The sequence below is a fragment of the Lutra lutra genome, chromosome 6, assembly GCF_902655055.1.
Source record: "Lutra lutra chromosome 6, mLutLut1.2, whole genome shotgun sequence".
Taxonomy (NCBI): Eukaryota; Metazoa; Chordata; class Mammalia; order Carnivora; family Mustelidae; genus Lutra; species Lutra lutra.
The window spans coordinates 49,309,529-49,332,863 of NC_062283.1; the positions used below are offsets into that span (position 1 = coordinate 49,309,529).

Consider the following 23,335-nt stretch of genomic DNA (forward strand, 5'->3'; position numbering starts at 1 on the left):
AAAGGGTTCAGGACGTGGATGGTGGTGATGGTCACACAACAATGTGAACATACTTAATGCCTCTGAATTATCCACCTTAAAACAGTTAAGATGGTAAATTTTATGTTATTTGTCTTTACCACAATAAGAAAATTGGAGAAAATTAGTTTAAAAAAATGTTGTTTTTGGGGACGCCTGGGTGGCTCAGTTGGTTAAGCAGCTGCCTTCGGCTCAGGTCATGATCCCAGTGTCCTGGGATCGAGTCCCGCATCGGGCTCCTTGCTCATCAGGGAGCCTGCTTCTCCCTCTGCCTCTGCCTGCCATTCTGTCTGCCTGTGCTCGCTCTCTCTCCCTCTCTCTCTCTGACAAATAAATAAATAAAATCTTAAAAAAAAATGTTGTTTTTGTAATATCCCTACCTGTACTAAAATCTTCTACCGCTAATAGGATTTAATTATTGAGCACATCTCAAGATCTTCAAAAACACACAATTCTTTCAAGACTAAGCAGCAGGAACATATCGAACCTCTTTTAGAATGACTGCGTTTCAGTTGACTTCAGACCTATATTTTGTTACAACATCCACAAACAGATGATTCAATGTTTATATTACCTGCCAATTAACAAATTCAGAAAGGATATTGTGAATTTGGTAATGTTTAAACACTCCTCTTAGTTTCTAATAGTAGAGAAAAACCAGGTAGTTATCTTCCCTTCTTTATTTTTTGCTAGCAGAAAGCATTTCATTAATTCCCTATATAGTACTTGTAGGATGTGAAATTAAACATGAACACAGCCATGAGAACATCCATGATATGTGGTTGGTTGGATAATATAAGTCAGCGGTTTTCAACCATTTCTGGCAATTCACGGTAAGAAATACAGTTTACATTTTGATCGAGGAAACACACACACAGAACTAAACCAACACTTCATGAAACATTCTTACCCTTACTACATGTGATGCACTCTCTCAGTTTCTCTGTTGCTCCTAACCTGGCAAGAGAGTCAGGTGCTAAATGACCCAGCTTTTGTCTTATCTGCAGTTAGACAGGATGACCAGCTTGCTTCCATCTTGATATATTCAGGAAGAAGACTTCTATAGCAGAGAGGTATTAGCACAGAAATCAGAGGCTGGGAATGGTGGAAGACAATCTTTACCTGCTCCACAATGTCATTTATCCCCACCAACTGTCTACAAAAATCCTGTAGCCATGTGTGGAATTGTCTGAAAGCTTGCACAAGAAAGTATATGCAAAACTTAAAGAGACTCTGGTCGAGTTTCCCTGTGGTTCTAGGGCCTCCAAAATCTTCTCTAAGAAATATCAGTTTTTGTGAGTAGTTTTTCCTTGGCTGTTTTTCTGCTACTACCTTCCCTGTACTCCCACCAACCCTTGGTATTTATGTGACTTTTCCCCATTTATCAGAAACACAGATGCCAACTTAAGCATAAAGGAAAGTAATAATCAATTAAAAGTTCTATTTTAGAATAACTATAAGTCATGTAAATCATCTTCCATTTCACATTTTTTTTGATTAATGCAGAACAATCTATTCATCTTGAAAGTTGAGGGCAAGATGAGATCATTATGCTTTTTGCTTTAAGTAATCATATTCTAGAACATTAAATTTTAGACCAATTTCTAAAATTCACAAAATGTAATAGTTCTGATGCAAGAATCAATGTCTATGCATGAAAATCAGGATTGATTCAACTTTCAAATGTTAATTTATCAGATCAATTATAACATGAAAGGAGAAACCAATTTCTCTTTGAAATATTTTCCCCATTATTCCCTACATTAATATCATACATTAATGAAATATTTGGTTACCATTTAGATAGTTTCTATTATTTTTGTACTTTCATACTCTCAAAAGTTGAGTTCAAAACATAATTAATGTGCTGAGTCACATATTTCAGATAATTTACTTAATAAATCACCTGAAGTGGTTTGCCCCCTCATCTACTACCAATAATTTTCTCACTCTAATGTTCTTTCATACCATGTTAAAGCACCATTCAAATAAAAAAAAAGGCAATGATTAACTACATTTCACATTTTTAAAATTATTTCCCTACCTCCTATATATAGGTCATTAGAAAAATACATTCATGTATCTTTATGAGAGACAGTGTTTTTCTTCGATAAATTAATAGAATAATGCAGATGGAGGAAATGTAAGGGGCATCTCCTGTTACCTGTATTGCCAGACTGGGTCTGGGTAGCCATAGGGCAAGTCAGGACCAGGAAACTAGTTAGGAGAAAATGCAGGTATTGATCAAAGAAGGAAGCCCAAGGAAATGGAATGGATCTACTTAATTCAGGCGAAGTCTAGAAAGCTACCTAAAGGCAAGGAAGGATAGATGAGTAGAATGAGTTCAAAGTGTGGAAGCCAAACTCAAGGTTCAGGAGTGTCAAAAACCGAGAGGAACAGGGGTCTCAGAGGTGGTGGCATTTGGGGACAATGTTGTGATTTCATGATTCCATAGTAGAGAAATTGCTCAAACAGCCAAGGGGAGGCAGGACCCCAGGCAGATTTACCTCCTGTTCACACAAAGAGGGGGGAGACTAAACTTGTTCTCCTACCAAAGGATTGAAAGATTAGTGAAATACTTTTTTTTGTTTGTTTTTTCACTATGTTGGTCACTGGAGAGAGTCTTCCAGTCTGAATCTTTTGTGAGTATATTAGATGACAAAGCAGGGTTACATAAGTGGTTACAAACACAGGACCTAGAATCAATCAAACTGGCTGGATCCCTAAACATAAATCTAATACTTACTATCCACTAATGTTTCTGTGCCTGTTTCCGCATTTGTGAATAGTAACAGTACACCGTCATGAGTTGATATCATTGCATATTCATTATTTTATTTACTTAGGTTATTTAGTTTATTAATAGTAGTATCTTTATTAGTAACTGAAGGAAAAAGACCCAGATCCCCCTCATACAAGCTTAGATCAAACATGTAGTATGTGTGTATATGTGTGTGCATGGGGGATTGTTTACAAGATGTAGTAGTGGGAGAGGTGTTAAGAAACATAGCTAATTAATCTGGACGCCTATGATGCTATATCAGAAAACCACAGTCAGTCTTACTTAAAAAAATAAAGACAAATTATTAGAGCTATCCATTTTTTTTTTTTTAAAGTAGGCTCATACCAACATGGAGCTTGAACTTAAGACCCTGAGAACTTGAGTTGTATGCTCGCCTGACTGAGTCAACCAGATGCCCCAAGAACTATCCTTTTTAGGAAGGGCAATCAGATGGTCTCTGATAGAGGCATTTTTCCAAAGTGATACTTTGCTTAGTCCCCCAAGCTTGTTTAGCTTCTTGGGGGTGCTGAGTTGAATTTACTCAAATGATAGTGATGGGGCAATGAAATAATAACAGATCTATAATTTTTCAACAAAAGAAGTCTTGCTACATTGAAGGATAAAGTGGTCTAGGCAAATCCTTTACCAGCTAAAGGGGAGAAGCAGATCCCTTGTGTGTTGGGAAACAGCTGATACATTGCTGGAATGTCTGGTTGGCCCTCATTCATCTGGTTTAGGTTAGTCTAAGAACAGACCGAAGAGAGATAGGGTAGGTGCCCAGCAAACTTAACTGGGAGGATTTCCTTTAGAGGTGAGGCTACAGTGGACAGGGAGGCAGCGTAAATGAAAAGCATGCAACAGAAACTATGGTTTTCTAAGTGCTGGAGAGTCGTGAAGGCACTCACCATCTTGCGGGAAATTCTGTATCTCTAAGCCTCAAGGTCCTTATCTATAAAGAGATGAGCAGTACCTACCCATGGATGCTGCGAGGATTAAATGAGTGAATGTAGGTAAAAACATTTAGCAGAAACTGAGCAGAGAGTAGGTATTCAGCACATGTTAGATGCTACTAAAACAACTTGGTGGTCCACCCCAGGATAACCATTCAGTAATGAGGAAGCCCAGGACAAGCTGTCCCATGCTGTTTGAGGGAGAGAGAGAGAGGTGAATAAGATTGTACTAGCCAACTCTCAGGGTGCTGCCGGTGGTGCCCCTTAATCTAGACACTAAGACCCAGACTTCAACAGCTCACAGACGGCAGACTGCCAGGGGTCTGGTACACTAATGGCAGGCTTACCAGTGTCTTCTTAAGGTGGATTCCTGCATTTCAAATGGCATCAAAATGAAATTGTGCAAAGAATGGAGCTCACTAGAGCCAGAGGGGCCTGAGCCACTCAGTATGGCATCAGTTAAAAATCTGTTTCTGTGTGGAACATGTGAATATTGTGCCACTAAATCCTTCACAGCTAGAGCATCAGAAGGGAACTTGGAGGAAATAGAACCACCCAAACTGAGAGATCAGAACACCCTTGGAAACTGGGCTTGCCCACTGGAATGAGAAAGTCACAAGATGAAATAACAAGCCTCATGATGTGATCACTGGGATCACAGTGATAAGACACTGGAACCTAGTGTTCTGAAAATGTGATAGTGGGGGGGGCGAGTCAAGGTTCATAAGTATGGTAAGTGTGGGAAGCGAGAGATATGGGTGGATGGAGCTGAGCACTTGGTATGGACAAGCGGTTTTCCATACTAAATAAAGGAATTATCTTGGTGGGATCAAAGGCCCCATTTACCAAGTCTCCATAGAAGGATGAATGGTGAAAAGCTTCATAGACTGTGGTTTGAGGCAGGATTTAGGAAGAGTAATTGCTACACTCGCCAGGATGTCTAGGGGTAGTTTTGGGGAGCCTAATATTAAGTCCTGTTGCCTTTCTTTTAAGCCTTCAAACTATGGAGTCCTTATAGACTCTGAGCTCAAATCTTAGTACCAGTGTTTTACCTCAGAATGGGTTTATCCATCCAAATATTTAGATATAAATTAGGATGCTTAACTGGCCTGAAATAGCTCAAGAATCAAGTTAGCCCCTTCTTCCCATGAAAGAAGTCTGTGGAAGTGGTCCCAGATAGTTAACACAGGATTCCTTTTCAGGGTTAGAACAGACATCTCAATGAAAGTTAACGTTAGGGACTCAATTGTGTCTTTTCTAATCTGTTCAAAGTTGCAAGAGGACAGGAAACTCATAGCACATCATCTTCAGCTAGTCTCAAGGTGGGAAGCATTCACTGCATTTGGGAGATGTTCCAGAAATTTTATAGGTTAGAGAGTTTTCCTCTGCTTATTCTAAGATACTTCTCCCAGTTTCAAGGAGGGTACCTAGGTGATGTTAGTGTTGATGGATTGAGAGAATCATTTGATACTGCAAAAGCCTTGGTATCTGTATGGAGCTGTATGGTTCTGACGTGGTTCTCTCTCTTTCTTCCGCTCTCCTTCCCTCTCTTCCTTCTTTTTTCCTCCCTTCCTTCCTTGCTTCCTTTCATCCTCTCCCTTTCTCTCTTTTGTTCTTAATAACTCTTTAAGAACCTGATGAAAACTATGGCCCATGTTCTCCAATAGAGACCCACATTTTTATGTATAATTTCAGGACCCCTGAAGTCTTTTAATGAATTGCAGGTTAACAACTCCTGCAGCAGATAGCACAACAAGAACAGGCTTCAGGTTTTTGACTTTTTTCATTTTTTCATTGAAATACAAACTCCACTATATTCTCAGTTAGTGTGTTTGCTGTGTGTTTCCCAGTTTTACTCCAAAAAGTGTTTTGGGATCAACAAAGACATTTTAAGATATACTTTCTTTTTATTACAGAGCTATAGGAAGTCATTAAATTGGGATAATTTCAATAACCTTTGGAATAGTGTGTTATTTAAACATTTTTTACTAATCATCCGTTACTCATTGAAGTTCTCTGTTCTTCTTGGGATACTTGTTACCTTTGCTGTCTTAGTGACATTATTCTTTCAGGCTACCAACATGCTAATGAATTAGCATATAAATCTATTTGCACAAAATATTTAATGCAAAAGTGCTACAAAAATTATAAGAAATGGGGGAAATTTAGCTATTAAATGTTGCTGTCTTTTCATTAGCACAATTTGGCAATGTATTAACACAATGACAATGTAACTATAAACCTCCTACCTTAATTTTTTTTTTTTCACTTGAAAATGTATAAATGCTTAAAGTCCTTATGGTGGAACTGGAAGGCACTAACCTCAGCTTTCAAACTTGCTTTGTAAATTGCCCCTACTTAGAAATGGTGGAAATATTTTACACTACCTGAATAATAATGAACAATGCTGCTTAGTGATTTATAACCCTAAGAGCTTTATAATTTGATTTATGAATAGCTCTCAAATTTTCCATTGGCAGTTCATACAACTATGAGTAAATTTTCTGGCCAAATGACTCAGTATTTTGCTGCATGACTAATCCCACACTCAATGTTAGAAACTACATAAATGAATTCTATTTGCTAGTGGATAATAAATGATTACTTTCCAAAAACTGTCTGCAAAGCATTATAGGGTAGATGAATTCAATTACAGACATTTTTTTAAACTCTCAGACTCAGTAGACTTTTTTGAGAAGCCTGTAATGTTCACAGAAGAGAACATCCCCCTCCACCCCGACAGCATTATTCTGGATTCTACAACAAATAAGACAACAAATTCTAATTAGGCTCTAAAACTTCTAAAATGTTAGAAGAACAATTAGAAATGATTCACTTGAGATGTTTTCTCTTACAATGATGCCTCCAAATTATTTTAAAAGTTTTTATTGTGGTAAAATGAATATAAAGTCTTTTCCCAGGAAAGATTTGCTCAAAGTAAAATTTGCAAATAATAATTATTTTTCCTTCAAGAAACCAAATTTTCAAAAGACAATAGCAATCCATCCACATGATGGCTCCACTAATTTTGGTGGCTGGAAATTGCCTCCAACATTACATTAGATGTTGTAGGTTCTTCCTGATGACGCAGCTCCTTTACCTTTCAATACAAGAGCACGTGCTTTGTTGGCACAGGTCTTGGTCTCAGATTACTATGAAAAACAATTTGGGAATAAATAGGTCATGCAACACATTTCCTTGGATGCCTCTCAATTTTCCTTTTATGCCATTTATGTTCTGAGAGTAAAAAACTTTACCTAGGAACAAGTAGATTATCAGTCCAAACTCAGTATGATTTATTTCTAAAAATTTGTTGCTGGAGCCATTCTTATCTAGACTTTTTGTTTTCAAGGGGGTAATATTTCAATGTAATATCATTGTGTGATTACCAGTCAGGTAATATGCTCACTTTCATTTAGGTTTGTAATAAAATGTTACAGATAATCTGGGCTACATTCCAAGGTATCCCTTATCTTTCCCTAAAAATCATACTCCTAGTATGAGGGTTTGTAGCCAGAGTTAGTGGGGAGGAGACCATGATCAGGGAACCTTCCTAACTAGTCAGGGTCTGTGTTAACTGAAGAGTCAAAGCAGCCAGAGAGCAGAAAGAACCCATCTGGGGGACTGCGGATATATTAAAACAAACAGGTACACCATAAGAAGAATGCCCTCCTCTCCTTTCTCTTTAACTCTTAATTTCTCTGCCACTGCTGGTTCCATCTCTCAAGTTCCCTATAAACTTGGTTAAGTACCCCATCCTGATAAAAAACGAAACAAAACAAAACAAACAAACAAAAACATTACTCAGGTTTTAATCACAATTCTACTCATCCCTTTTAGATAAATTATCTTTTAGAGTTAGAATTTTACAGTCAACTTTCTCCAAAGACTGTGGACAGAGGCTCTCCTGTTTTCACCTCCTACTCCTTCAACCCGTTAATGTCTGGTTTTAGCCTCTCCCACTAGGATGAATCAGTTCTCTGGAAGATTTCCAGAGGTCTCCTAGTCACCAGTTCTCAGTCCTCGCACGCCTTAACCTCCCATTTGTGCCTCTGTTCTAGAAAACCACTAAATGGGAACATTTCCTATTTGGGCTTCCATAGACTTGCATTCTGCTATCCTTCTCCAGTCCACAAATGGAAGTCATCTCCAAAGTCTGATTCTAATTCTTTCTATAATTTCTCTCCCTTAGTCATTTTGTCTATATCCGTGACCTCAACTATAATTCATGTTGATGACTCCCAGTCTGTCTCTCGTTCTGACCTTTCCACCCACATTTCCATGCATTTGCTGGATAATTTCATATGGATATCCTTCTGACAACTCTATTTTAATGGGTGTAAGACTCAGTTTATCATCTTTTCCTTCAGAACTGCCCTTCTACCCTAGCTCAAAGCTTGAGTCATCTTCATTTTTTCCCTTTTTCTCAGTTGGTCTCTACACAGATTAGGGTGGAGTCTTCTTTTCTTTCTGACCCATAAATTAGGAATTTGTGCCACAACTGCTTATTTCTAGGGAAATACTGCAGAGCTTTTCTTTTTCTTTTTTATTAACATATAATGTACTATTTGCCCCAGGGGTACAGCTGTGAATCATCAGGTTTACAGGTTTCAAAGCACTCAACATAACACATACCCTCCCCAATGTCCATAACCCAGCCACCCAACCCAATCCCCCTACCCCCCAGCTTCTTTCTTTTTATTAAAGCCCCTTACTCATCTTACTTTGGCAGGTGAATAACTCAGTGATGGGGGAAATCAGAGAGGACCTTCCAGCCACTAGGGGGCTGGGCTGATGTATGAAAGGTCCCTTTCTCACATAGGGTCCTGTCTCTTGCTCAGTCAAGCTGCAAGCTTCATGGGTGGGACAGTGTCAGGCTCTTTTTGGTTTCTGGTCTTCAGGTAAGAAGTAGTATCCTGGTGCCATAGTGTTGGGAAGACCTGTAGTTTTTCAGCTGTGACTGGTTTGGGATGCAGAGTTAAGGGAAAAGGAATAAGATGTCCCATTTTGGCCTTGAATCTAAGCCATGTTCTTCAATCTGAATTTACCCTGAATAAAGTTAATATTTTAATTTCCTTTTGGTTCTTCATGTGTATTCTCAATTTGCTTAAGAAGCCAAAAGGAAGAAGGGCTACATGAGGGATCATCTACCTCATACCTGATACCAAACACTCTTAACCATTTTTATCAACTCTTTTACTTTGTCTTCCCTTGGGTGACAATGCTAACTCACTAGCATAAAAAGTCAAAAAATTATCTATACTTTTCCATCTTGATTGTTCATTTCTTCTTATGAAACATTTGATCAAGGACCTTCCTCCCCCATGCCGACTGCCAAACCTTAATTTGTGACTTTGATACAATGTCAATTATTTTTTGTAATGAAAACCTAGCAGAAAGAAAATATATGAATTCCACTAAATTAACTTCCAAAAAAGGATTGATTGGCTGATTTAATATTTATTAAATTCCACAATGCATTCGCATCACATAAACACACAGAAGCAATTAATAACATGCCATTATTTGGAGATGGAAATGATAAATTAGCAACAAATCAGAAAATGGCAATGGAACCCAAACACTAAATTCTTTCAATGATTTGGTTTCCTTATTATTAGTATCCTTGAGATAACTGATGTAAAGAACAAATACGAATGCTGTTAAAAAGAAATATCTATAATCCTACTGCACGACAGTTAAGGCATTTGCCTGCCAAGAGAAATAAATGATGTTCTTGTGTGTACTTGAAACTTATAAATGGCTGCAGCAAGACACAGGATGATAACAATTGTGCTAAAGTAATAGCTCAGAAAACCATAATTGCTATTTAGTTGCTTTTTGTTGTTAAAAATGCAGAGTTTGGAGCAAATTGGTTACTATGCTGTGTTTGTGATCTTAGACACCTTTCAAGGATATTTAGGCCATGTTAGCTCACTCGCAAATTTTAGTCCGTGGGAAGTATAAAGTGAAAGTGACCTTCTTAAATTCTCTTAGTTATTTCTGCCAATGGTTGCAGAAGGTTAATTCCATTTTGTTGTTTTAAATTTTTCTACCAGGCCCCTGGGAGTCAACGCAGTAAAGAATTCTTCCTTTCCCAATGTGCCACACATTGCAGACTCTCAGGATTCTCTTCAATAGTCCTGCACAATGGACAGTCTCTCACTGTCTCTCACTGCAGTGGGCTGCGGTAGCAGGAGACCTTTGAGCAATGTGAACATGGTGCAGTGTTACCTGGCAGACCCCGAGTGCCAGGCACCTAGGAAGCCTATCCTGACCTGTAGCACAGCCACTTCTCTGACATTCGACATTCTCACCTTATACAGCATCTGCAAGCAAGATCCTTGCATCGTCAAACCAAAACAACCGAATGTGATGCAACACGTCAACAACGTGAATGTTTATTTTGCTTTAGGAAACAACTTGTACGTAAGAAAATTTCATCCATGGTTTTCCGTGTTTACGAACCTGGCATTTAGGAAAGGCATTAGGCAATGCCTTTTTGAGTTTCCTTTAATGCCTACACATGGTGATATGTTCAAGGCCTTGAAAACATCAATGGGTTAAGCTTTGATGCAGAACTGTACAGTTGATTTTGTATAGTTATAAAACAGCACTGATTTTGAGATCCTACAAGCAAATACAACTTAAGTATTGTCATCTATCCTTTAAATGCTTTTCAGAATTTTACACATCACTTTTTATGACAATTTCTTCAGTGTCTTAAATATTCCAAAGTAAGAGTCCCCCTCAGGAGTTATTAGAAACTACACAAATGCAATAATGTGTTACTTTATGCCACTATAATTGCAGTTGCCTCATGAGAGTAAATAAAACAAAATAAGCAAAATACAGCCTTCCGTCCCCGCCTCCCACCCCTCCCCGCCAGGAAATGCCTGCATTGCCTAGGGAGCAGCTTAACGCGGTACAAGTACCCGGCCGGCCAAGGCCAAAAGATGCCGCAGACTGCAGCCGCAGCGTCTTCCGGGCCAGGTGGCAGTGGCTGTCCGCAGAAAGGCACACTGCAGCGCGCCCGCCACACCTTCTGCGTTGGCACTGCACCAGAGACCACCGTAAAATCTTCTGGCCAACAACAATATACTTTTTGCTGGTCATGAGGAAAGAGGAGGGGGCAGGAGGGAATGTGTGCGTTTTGAGCGTGGCAGGTCATTATTTCCTCACACTCCCTAAAATACTTCTCCTCAAAATATTTACAAGCCAACTTCCTTTATCTGCCCGTTTCCTCAATCTGAAATTGCCTGTCTCTTCAAACGCACTGAATGAGTCAAGGTTTGACGGTAAACGAACGCATGGATTCAGGAGGATCCGAAGTGTCCATTTCTCAGCTGAGAAATAGCACCTAGTTTGGGGGTGTAACAGTTCACGTCTGCAGACCGGAGCGTTCTCCTGAGGGAGTGCTCCCACTTTAAAGAGGGGCTTGGAGAGGGTGGGCCTCCCGTGCCTGGAAAACCCCAATTCCCAGGAAAGGCCCTTCCCGGTGTTCACGCTTCAGCGTGCGAGGAACCCCCCGCAAGCAATAGCTCACCCGGCTGCATCCTCCAAAGCCCCAACTTCGGGGCGGGGCGTGGGGAGGTGGGAGGTGGGGGTAGCACCGCCTGCAGGCTCCCGCCAGCGCCTCACGGTTTTCCCCCTGGCTCCTTGGCGCCCCCTGTCGCCGAGCTCCCCAGCAATTCGGCCCGGGGAGGCTGGATAGGTGGAAGCCCCGGGTGTCGCGGAGCGGAGAGGCGCGGGGTCTGTGCACCCGCGGCCCGCGCGGACTGGCGGGCGGCCCCGCGGGAGGGCGCTGGGCGCTCAGGCCCGGGCGCAGCCCGCGGCCGCCGCCAAAGCCGCCGCAGCCATGTCCGCGCGCCCGCGTTGCCGCAGCCCGGCCGTGATGTCATCAGGCGAGCCCCCGCCGCGGCGCCCCATTCCCGCCCCCCGCGGGCCGCCGCCGCTGCAGCCCGGGCGCCGCGTCCCCGCCCCGACCCACGTGCGCCCGGCTTCTGGGATGCCGAGGCCGGCGGCGGCCGCAAGACGATGCGCGGGACCCGGGTGGCCACAGCGGCAGTGCTGCTCCTCCCAGCCCGCCGCGTCCCTGGCGGGGCTGCGCCCGGGGGCTGCGCACGGACGGGGGCGGGGGCGCCTGGGGAGGGAGGGGAGAGACTCCCCGCCGCCAAGTCCCTGCCTCGTCGCCGTCTGCTGAGTCATGGCAAGCTCTCCCCGCAGCCCTGGATCACTCGTATAGCGCGGCTGGCGCGGGGTGCGCAGCCATTGGGCTGGTCGCGGGGCCGCGAGCGCCGGGCATGACGCGCTGAGCCGCGCTCGCCCGTGCCCGCCGCTTCGTGGTGCGCCCGGCACGGGTGACTGTGCCGCCGCCCTCCAGCCCCGCCGCCTCGCCGCCCCCGCCTCGCCCGCACCATGATCGCCGCGGCTTTCCTCGTCTTGCTGAGACCCTACAGCATCCAATGTGCCCTCTTCCTCTTGTTGCTTCTGCTGGGCACAATCGCCACCATCGTCTTCTTTTGCTGCTGGCACCGCAGGCTCCAGAAAGGGAGGCATCCGATGAAATCGGTCTTTTCCGGTCGTTCAAGGAGCCGAGGTAAGACACGCCGCGACGAATTTCTTCGGGCTGAGAGGCACATTTAAGCCAATTTGGAGAGTGAATTGGAGCTCGGGTCCGTGCTGCGGTCCCTACCCCCATCATCGCCTACTCCGCAAGCCTAGTACGTTTATGTGTTTAAACATCCCTTGCCCGTTTTGCCCTCACCGCCTTCCTCCGGTATCCCCGGATGGGATAGCCACGGTGATGTCCAGCCCTCAGAAGGGAGGCACGGACGCAAATTCTAAGTGTCAGTTTGCTAAGGGTAATAAGAGCGGAATCCGGGGCTGCGGCATCCTCCCTTGACCCATCCATCGCTGGAGCTTAGGGGTAAGAAAGTCAGGCTTGGAGAGTTCGGGGCTCCTCAACTCTCCCAGAACTTTCCCTGAAACTTCTCGCGGAGAACTCACCTAGAGACCGGTGGCCTAGTAACCTCCCCGCCCTACAGTGTGTCCCCACCGAAATCAAGGCGTCTGGAATGTGCCTTCCTGATCCTTGTATCTCACCTAAGTCATTAGTAACTCTGCAGGTGAAGAGCAAGGAGTTAAATGAAATCTCGTTTTTTTCTCTTTTCTCCCCAGATGCTGTTATGAGATCCCACCACTTTCGTTCTGAGGTAATTTATTTAGCGCGCACGCTCAAGGTCAGAAGAAGTTCTCTTTCCTGAGTACCAATATTAATCATATGCGTGTTAAGAAACCAGTAGGGCATTGAATGGCGAGCATGCTGCCCCCAAGCCGAAAGTGACGTTTCTTTTTAAGCGGTTCCCCAACATTAGTGCCTAGCAAACGGACGGTGTTCACAGATTTCTTGTGGAGCGGAGCCGCTGTACCAGAGGGGCAAAGACAGCCCCTAAAAAGCGCTACAGACCTTAGGAAATTTAGCCCCCGGGGTGGATCTCCGTTTCATTTACAGTCTGTAATTTGCCGGTGGAAACTCTCTGGGTGCTGTCGGCTGGCTGTGGTGGTTCCCTTGAACTTGGATAGCCGACGACAGAGAGGAGCTTTTAGGAAGTTAGTGCAGAGCCATTTGATCCATAGGCATTTCATTTTAGGCTTTCAAGCGTACCTTCATATTCACCCATAAAGCTGTCCATGTTTTATTGGGGCCATCTGAGGAATTTTGCAAAGTGATGGCTGGTGATCTGGCTTTATCTGATCGTGTGTGCTGCTCTTTGCTTTCGGAATGTGGACCATACCTCCGTGAGCAAGTGATGTGGGTGCAGTGATGAGGATGGACTACTGTGGGACTGAGCCCCACTGAAGGTAGAGCAAAACAAAAGCACAAGCTCTCCGTGGCCCAGCGTCCCTCTATGAGTTTCCAGGCCAACCCCCACTTAGTGTGAGATAATTTTCTCTCTTTTCAGGAGAATTTCACACAGCCAGGCTGGGAGGTTACTGGTAACAATGCTTGATGTGGTTTACTCATGAAGCAAAGACTTCATAGTTAGACACCCTCCATTTCCTTGACATTTACCTGAGAAGTTATTCCACATTTCGTTTCACTAGTTAATCAGATGTTTTATTGCACCCTAGATGTTTTATTGGGCTCTGGTTGCTTGAAAGCATTAACTGCATTATTAGAACGTCATTATAATGTTGCACAGTGAGTAATCCTACTGCATTGAGCCCTGGAGGGTGCAAACTCCGTTCCCAATTTAGGATACTTAAGAGAAAAAATTAACTAGTCAGATAATCAAGAGATCCTGTTCCTGTCTTTACACTAACTAGCTGTGTGGTTCTGGGAAACTTTCTTAACTTCTCAGCACCTCAGTTTCCCTATCTGAAGAGTAGAACCAATAGTACCTTGTAGAGTTACAGTGGGAGGGGAGATTTACAAGTAATTGTGTAAAAAAAATACTCATTTCATAGTAAATATTCAGTACTGAGTAGCAATCATTACATCTTGTAAAGTTGAATTTAAAAATGTGGAAGAATAAAAATCTTTGCAGAATTTGAAGTCTTAATTAAGCTGACTAATTGAAATTTATGGGAGACAACATAAACTGTGTCTATTATGAAGCAGCATTTTTGGATATCTGATTAATAGACTAACTCCTGACAAAAAATAAACAATGGTCAGGGTGCAAACATCAAAATTTAGGATTTTGATTTTTAAAAGACATTACCAGCTCCATTCACATAAGTGATAGAATCAAGATAATCCTTTTATGGATTATTATATTAGCCATTAGCCATTTCAGCTAAAACACAAAAAATTGAGATAAAAGTATGTCTTGTTTAGTTATCTCTGAGTTAAGCATTTGTCCTGAACTTGCATTTGGTTAGGAAAGCTAGGAGCAGTTGGTTAATGCTTTAACTCATTTCACAAGTCCCTAGTCCGGTTTGACGTGTTGTCTAGACTTCTCACATTTGCCCCACCCGCTAGCCTGTGAGCTCCTTGAGGACATAAATCATGCCTCTCTTGTTTAGGGCCTATCCCAACTGCCGGTATATAGTGGGTCCTTACGAAATACTTATTGAATGAATGAAAAATTTCTCAGTGTGTGCCAGTTCCTGACCAAGAGTTGGTCACCAAAAAAAGTGCACATTCTTAGGACATTGTGTGGAATTCAACATTTGCTGAATCTCTAGCTTGTAAAAATTGCCCTGGAATTTGTATTAAAAATGTAAGTCACTAATTATAACAAAATGGATTTGCTTAGAATATTTTTTCCTCAGTGTGGCTCACTGACTCAGTCCGTGGAGAATGCTGAGTCTTGATTTTGGGGTTGTGGGTTTGGACCCCATCTTGGGTGTGGAGCTATTAAAAAAAAGGAAAAAAAAATTTTTTTCTTGGGAAATTAAATACAATATTGGCTTAATTTGTTGATGGGCTACTTATGTTCCTTTTTGTACCAAATTTCTTTGATAAACTACTTAAAGAATGTTGTTTTATAAGTGAAAATCCTGAAACTGTGTTGTATGAAAGTGTCATATTTCCTCACTGTGGTAAAATATTTCCATATTTTACCACAAATAAAACATCTCCCTATGAAGAAAACATTGGAAATTATTTTTTCTTCTCCCCTTTTCTCAAAATGCCATTTCTAGAAGGATTTTCTCCTTGAGAATTACCTCTGAATATTTTGGGTTTCATCATTTTAAAAAATTAGAATTTGAGCAGCATAATGGATATTCTTATTGCTTTTTAGTAGTAGCTGCTACAAAAATATTTCTCAAAGAAATTGTTTTGATTTTTGACAAGTCATAATCATATTGAACTAAGAAGTTAGGTGCCTTTCTCATTCCAATCTCAGTAAGTAGATAATTCACTTTCAGCATTTCCATAGTGGTCAAATGAGGAAAATGAGTTTAGGATGTGCTGACTCATTTTGGAATGTGAAAGAGCTTTGGGAAAGCCCTTGAACATGTCAAGAAGTTTGTGAGGCCCATGCTGCTTTTCCTGGCAGAGGATAATGCTTCTGCTACCTATGTGCCCAGGAAGGAGTCCAGCTGGACTGGAAATTTCAGGATTTTCCTTCCCAGGTAGTCAGAGAATTACTTGTCCAGGGGGAAAGACCCTGGCATCAGAACCCTCTTTGCTTTGTGAAGAAAGTCACATCTCTCGTCTGAGGAGGTCCAGCTTTGTTTTCTTCACTAAGTATATAATATACACATTTCTTCAATGTGCAGCAGTTTCTTCCTCATGAAGCAATAACTAAATAATATCCATGTTTATAAGATGTTTTGGAACTGTAACCACCTATCAGCCCTTTTGATTTTGATACACTTGTAAATTCATCTTTACTGGCTTGATAGACCTCTGAATTTTAATAATAGCATGTGAGAATGTGAAACTATTAACCCAGCCAAGTAACTGAAGGCTGTAACTCCAGCTCACTGACAGTTATAAAGACCCAATGAGATAGATAGAAATATGTGTTTTATGTATGAATATAAAGAACTTGTGTATTTTGGGGGGGTTTTTTGGTCATAAACAGCTAATGAAGAGAAGTGACTTCACATTGAAGTAGGACACAGTGTAGAAAGCAGGTGTTTAATCTGGGTATCTAAGAAGGGTACTTTTTCTGAGGATTTATGTTTTATGCTGTGACTTCACACAATGGTTAACTGTTCCCCTGGATTCCTGTGGTGAAAATTGGGCAATGACAATCCTGATTTTAAGGAAATTTCAGAAAGTGATATGGGTAATTGAGGTACCATTAGATTTCAAGAAAGAGTCTTGGGAGTACTTCAATGAAGACAATTATAATGCCCTTTGAGAATACCCAGAGTGAACAGTGGTAAATGATCCCTATTCATCAGCTCAGTGGAATAAGGGAAGCCTTGTTTCACATAGGGAGGGGGAAGAGTGTGTTGTATGTCTATCAGGATTTGAGTAAATATCTTCACTTCCCGTTTCAGGTAAAGGAACCAAAAGAGTTAAATTAAGCAGTTCCCAAAGAGTCACATAGCAAGATAAGGACTGAGTAAGACAAGAACTCCCTGGCTACATTTTGTCTGCCCTGTGGTTAACTGTGTCACTCATAGCTCAGGGAATAATATGCCCAACAATCTCAATGAAAGGGGCAAGCTAAGTTGAGTGCATTGTTAATGGACATTTCTTACAAAGCAGAATAGATTAATCCTTTAGGCTTTTCCAGTGATTATCCAAGTTATCCTAGATGAAAGGATGTTCCACATACACTCTCTTGGCCTCATTATATTCCCAGAGTGAACCTTTATCAAAAGATGCAAGAACAGTCTGCAAAATAACCATATTTCATAACTTCTCATTAAATGTGTATATTTCATTGAGAATTACCCAATTTAGCACATTACAGAAAATGATAGTTTGTTATTTAGCTCTCTTTTATAATTGGGTTATCTTTATAAATAAATTCTTTGCCTAGAGTTAAATTCTAGGTCTAAATTAATTTATTCTCATTAAATCAGTCAAAATTGAACTCTATACATGATATGGTATTCATTTATCTTCATGCAATTATTTTGAAAACAAATAAATTTCCTTTTTTTTCTGTATAACATGTGATGTTAGATAGTAGAGCTAACAGAAGGTCTGAGGTATAGCCTCTGCCCTTGACAATTATTTCTAGGTCATTTCCTATATCAGTACTGAAATATTATAGTTGCTAGTTTCTTCTGATACGGTAACTGAACTGCTGTGCTGTTTCCAACTGTGAATCACAAAAGTGGCAAAAGCATCAAAGGCCAGTGTATACAAGTACAGCCAATATATTTGTAAAAAAGACAAATTCACCCTGTTCACAGGGCTTTATTCAGCCAGCATTCACCACTACCATATAATTTATCCTTGCTTTAGCTACATGGCAAATAAAACAGAGTGCTAAAAGGACAAAAAAAAAAAAAAAAAAAAAAAAGAAAGAAAGAAAGAAGGAAGAGAAGCCCTCTTTTCCCCCATGCAATCCAAGCCAATTAAATGCAATCTAGATGAAAGTTGAAATAAGAGTTTTCCAGAGAAGTTTGAATCTTTGTGTAATCTTTTTTTTTTTTTTTAAGATTTTATTTATTTATTTGACACAGAGAGAGATCACAAGTAGGCAGGGAGCTAGGCACAAAGAGAGAGGGGAAGCAGGCTCCCTGCTGAACAGAGAGCCCGACTCAGGGTTTGATTCCAGGACCCTGAGATCATGACCTGAGCTGAAGGCAGAGGCTCAACCCACTGAGCCACCTCGGTGCCCCAATCTTTGTGTAATCTTAAGGTCCACGAATGACTCTTTTTTGAGATTTGGTTTATAAAATAGAACTAGGCTAATTGCGAGTCTTGGTTTAATGAAAGGAATATGAAAATAGAGTTCGAATCCTGATTTTGGGTTTTAGCTGTGCCTCTAACTGTGTGATCTTGGTCAAGTTCTTAGTGTCTCTGAGACTTAGAGTTGGTGTTCACTGGTAACATGAAGATGGTCGCTGAAGCCCTTTCCAGAAGTAACAGGCCATGTTTGTGCTATGTGTGAAGCATCATGCTAAAAAGGCATTATGTAAAGCATGATTCCTGCCTTCTAGGAGATTAAGGCAAAGATGAAGATATAATTAACAAAAATACAAGTTAATTATGTATAGAAAAGGAATGGTTGGGGGAGTAGCCTGGGAGGCTCAGTCAGTTAAGTGTCTGCCTTTGGCTCAGGTCATGAACCCAGGGTCCTGGGATAGATTCCTGTGTTGTGCTCTCTGCTCCGTGGGGAATCTGCTTCTCCCTGTCTCTCTACCCACCCCCCCACCCCTTGCACATGCTCTCTTTCTCTCAAATAGATAAATAAATAAAATCTTTTTTTTTAAAGATTTTATTTATTTATTTGACAGAGATCACAAGTAGGGAGAGGGGCAGGCAGAGAGAGAGGAAGGGAAGCAGGCTCCCTGCTGAGCAGAGAGCCCGATGCATGGCTCGATACCAGGACCCTGAGACCATGACCTGAGCCGAAGGCAGAGGCTTAACCTACTGAGCCACCCAGGCACCCCAAATAAATAAAATCTTGAAAAAAAGAAAAGGAATGGTTGGAATAGTTCTGGTGAAGTGACTGCTTCTAGCTGGGGTGATCAGAAAAGCCTTCCAAGAGGCAGTGATATTTATGCTGAAACAGCAGGTTGGGTAGTATCTGGCTAGACAGAGAGGAATGAGAGCAACCTCCCAGCAGAACGCATGGGGATAGGCAAAGATTTAGGAAGGCACATGGCTGTTTTCAGAGCTCAGAGTATGCCAATATGATTAGAAAAAAAGGGTTCCTAGCTCTACATTCCCTTAAATCTGTAAAGAAATATAAATGAATGCCAGCTATAATAAAAATATTTTTCGTATACTACTTGATAGTTGGTAAAGGCCCTTGACATAACATTATTTTATTTGAACACTGTAGGAGGTCACCTGTTATGAGCCTTCTCAGGAGAAACAACAACAAACAAAACACTTTTTGATTTCTTTTCTGGCAACTATAGTGAAACAGTCCCCTCACTCTTTTTTCACACTTAGGGAGAATGGGGAGTCATGTTCATTACTGCAGAGGTCCTGGGAGAATGACTGGATGTGTGGCTTTCTGGTCACCCTGAAGCTGTGCTTTTGCAGGATACCATGTTTTTCAGGTCCAGTGCTCAAGTATCATTGGGTTGTATTTTTTTTTTTAAGATTTTATTTATTTATTTGACAGATAGAGATCACAAGTAGGCAGAGAGGCAGGCAGAGAGAGAGGAGGAAGCAGGCTCCCTGCAGAGCAGAGAGCCCGATGCGGGGCTCGATCCCAGGACCCTGGGAACATGACCTGAGCCAAAGGTAGAGCCTTTAACCCACTGAGCCACCCAGGCACCCCATCATTGGGTTGTATTTTGACTTCAGACACCATATGTCCGACATTTGTGACATCTGGCTCATGTGTTCAGTGTGGTCATTATGAATTCTAATGCAAAGTATAATAAATTTGTAGGTAATTAGTTATATACCAGGTGGTTTTTATCAGCTTTGATATATATTACATTTTTTAAAAGTATTCAAAATGTGCCTCTGCTTTTAAACTTCTTCCTTGCAAATTTGTCTCCCGTAAGAATTGTTCTAGGTGTTTATTTATGTCCTCCTCAAATTCTCAGGCCTACGCCTTCACCCTTGGCCAGTGACTTCTGTCTGCTAACTCACAGAGAACATCGATGCAATCAAGCAATAGCACTTAGTTTACTATTTATTTATTATTTATTACTTATTTATTCACAAATAAATAATATTTGTGAGAGAGAGCAGAGAGAGAGAGAGAGAGCATGAGCAGGGATGAGGGGGTCAGAGGAAGAGGGACAAGCAGACTCCCCACTGAGCGGGGAACCTGACTTGGGGCTTGATCCCAGGACCCTAAGATCATGACCTGAGCTGAAGCAGACGCTTAACCAACTGACCCACCCAGGTCCCCCAAGCAATAGCACTTTAAACTTTTTGGCTCCTACCAACTAAATGTATCTTAAACTTCCCTCCCAGTCCAATAGAAAAACCCATCTGTCATCCTCCATTCTCATATTTCATTCTTATTCTTGAATTCCTTTTCTTCCCGACTCTTGGAGGTGTTTTTCCATGAATCATTCCCTCCTCATTTATTTTGTCCGGCTCCCTCCTTGAAGGCTCCTTTCCGTAACACATAAGCATCATATGTGCTGTCTTTTTAAACATTTTTAAATTTAAAGTCTATTTAATTAACACATACTATATATTATTAGTTTCAGAGGTAGAGTTAAGTGATTCATCAGTTGCATACGATGCCCAGTGCTCATTACCATCAGGTGTCCTCCTTAACGCCCATCACCCAGTTACCCCATGCCCCACCCATCTCCCCTCCAGCACGTTCCCTGTAGTTAAGAGTTTGTTATGGTTTGTATCCCTCTCTGTTTTTCTTTTATTTTGTTTTTCCTTCCCTTCCCCAATGTTCATCTATCTTGTTTCTTAAACTCCACTAATGAGTGAAATCATATGGTATTTGTCTTTCTTTGACTTATTTCACTTAACATAATACCTTCTAGTTCCATCCAAGTCATTGCAAATGGCAAGATTTCATTCTTTGTGATGGCTGAGTAATATTCCACTATAAATTTGGACCACATCTTTTTTATCCATTCATCTGTGGATAGACATCTAGGCTCTTTCCATAGTTTGGCAATTGTGGAAATTGTTGCTATAAACATTCGGGTGCACGTATCCCTTCAAATCACTATGTTTGTATCCTTTGGATAAATACCTAGTAATGCAATTGCTGGGTCATAGGGTAGCTCTATTTTTAACTTTTTGAGGAAACTCCATGCTGTTTTCCAGAGTGGCTGCTATGTGATGCCTTTTGAAAGCAATACAAACCTCCTTATACCACAAGGTCTCCTCTTGGGGAGAGAAGTTTCCTGAAAAAGAGTCTTTTGTTACCTTCCATTTCTCATCTCTCATTTATTCCTCAGCTTTGTGTAATCTGACTTCTCTTACTACTACTTAAAATCATTCACTCTTAGCTCACCAATGAGTTCCCAATTGTTCAATCAAATATTTCAGTCTTTTTTGTTTTAAAAAGATTTTATTTATTTATCTCGGGAAGCAAGAGAGGGAACACAAGCATGGGGAGTGGGAGAGGAAGAAGCAGGCTTCCGGCTGAGCAGGGAGCCTGACATGGGGCTTGATCCCAGGACCCTGGGATCATGACCTGAGCTGAAGGTAGATGCTTAATGACTGAGCCACCCAGGTGCCCCCAAATATTTCAGTCTTTAACTTAATCACGTATCTTACATTTGACACTGTTGGCCCCTGATCTCTCTGTGAAACCTTTCTCCCAGATTTTTGGACAATATTCTTAATTTTACTCCATTTTCTGGCCATGGCTCCCTCTGTTCCTACAGTGGTTCCTCCTCCAGAATATCCTTGATATTCCCCTGGTTCTGCATTGGGCCCAGTTCTTTTTAACATCTTTATTGAGCTATAATTCACATGCTATACAGTTCACCTATTTAAAATATACTGTTCAGTGAGTTTTAGTATATCTGCAATGTTGTGCAACCATCACACAGTTTAATTTTAGAACATTTTTATTACTGTCAAAAGAAACTCCATACCTGTAAGCAGTCACTCCCCATTCCCCATCCCACTTCCATCCTCCATCCCCAACCTTAAGCACCTACTAAGCTATGTTTTGTCTTAATAGATGTGCAGGGCCTCATTTTTGCCCACCCTATTTCAACTCTACTTGTAGGATCTAACCATACTTACTGTTTTAGTTTACCCACATACAGTGGTTACTCAGAGTTCTGTATCTCAAATTCAGACTTTACTCTTGACCTCCAGCTACAGTTAGCTGCTTTCCCCTCATTTTCACGTGGAGGTACCATAGGTATCTCAGACCGAACATGAACTTGTCAGTCCCAAATCCTATCTGCCACTGTTTTGGGGAGTGGCACTACCCTCACCCCTACCCTCTGCAGCTGCTCAAGCTAGAAATCTGGAAGAGATGGCAGATCCCTTCCTGTCCATCCTGTCCTCTTTTAAATCTCTGGAGTCTGCCTCCCTTACTACATCCATTATGGTTACCTTGGTTCAGACTCTATAATAATAGGTCTCCAGACCAGTCTCTCTGCCTCCCCATTTCCAATCCACATGCACTAATTTAATAAGAATCATTCAAAAATAAAAATTGTTTTTCTTTTTTGTTAAGTAGGCTCCATGCCAAGCATGGAGCCCAACATGGGGCTTGAACTCAAGACTGTGAGATCGAGACCTGAGCTGAGAGTTGGCCACCCAACTGACTGAGCCACCCAGGTGACTCATAAAGTACAAATTCTTAAGACTTTTATTATTCAGGGAGACATTCAGATTCAAGTAACCCCAGCATAAAAATGGATTATTAATAAACAGGGATTTATATCCTCTCACAGCAAGAAGTCTAGAGATGCCGCAGGCTTTGCTTGAGCTTCATGGTTGTAGGATGGCTGGTACGGCTGCAGACATCATGCCCAAATTCAAGGAGGGACGGAGAGGAAGGGATAGAGCTAGCCAAGGAAGGATATTCATCAGGAAATCAAAATTTTTGCCAGAAGCCCTTCCAGCTAGGTTTCTTCTTACACTTCCCTCTGCAAGGGAAGCTTGGGATATGAGCTTTTATTTTTCCTAGCTTCTGTCATAGAGGTATTCAAGGCAGAAAGGTTGGGTAAGCCATATTCCTCCCCTACTTCAAGTCCTTCAGTGGCCTCCCACTGTCTCCAAGGCAATTAAGTTCAACTTTCCTTTTCTATTTTTATTTTTAAGTAATCTCTGCACCCGACGTGGGGGTTGAAAGTACAACCTGGAGATGAAGAGTGCATGCTTCATGGACTGAGCCAGCCAGGTGCCCCAAGTTCAACTTCTCAATATGACATCAGGATGATTCCTATCCTGATGTCCTTTTGATAGTTCTAGTCTGACCATTTGTCCACATTTTTTTTAATTTTCTTTTTTAAAGATTTTATTTATTTATTTGACAGAGAGAGATCACAAGTAGATGGAGAGGCAGGCAGAGAGAGAGAGAGAGAG

At 41.5% G+C, this 23,335-nt stretch overlaps 2 protein-coding genes across 3 annotated transcripts in view; one reads left to right on the forward strand and one right to left on the reverse strand.

Annotated features, from left to right (window-relative positions):
• Positions 1 to 11,581, reverse strand: part of BEND6 (BEN domain containing 6) — a 50,386-nt gene extending 38,805 nt beyond the window's left edge. Inside the window, exon 1 of one of the 2 annotated variants that reach the window (XM_047733082.1) lies at positions 11,297 to 11,581. The gene's annotated coding sequence lies outside the window, so the exon portion shown is untranslated. The remainder of the gene's footprint in view (positions 1 to 11,296) is intronic. The other variant, XM_047733083.1, reaches the window with a different exon arrangement.
• Positions 11,582 to 12,006: 425 nt separating this feature from the next.
• DST (dystonin) overlaps positions 12,007 to 23,335 on the forward strand; it is a 487,169-nt gene continuing 475,840 nt past the window's right edge. The window contains 2 exon segments of the mRNA XM_047733080.1: positions 12,007 to 12,349; positions 12,931 to 12,965. Of these exon segments, the coding sequence (XP_047589036.1) occupies positions 12,169 to 12,349; positions 12,931 to 12,965 (216 nt within the window). The 5' untranslated portion in view covers positions 12,007 to 12,168.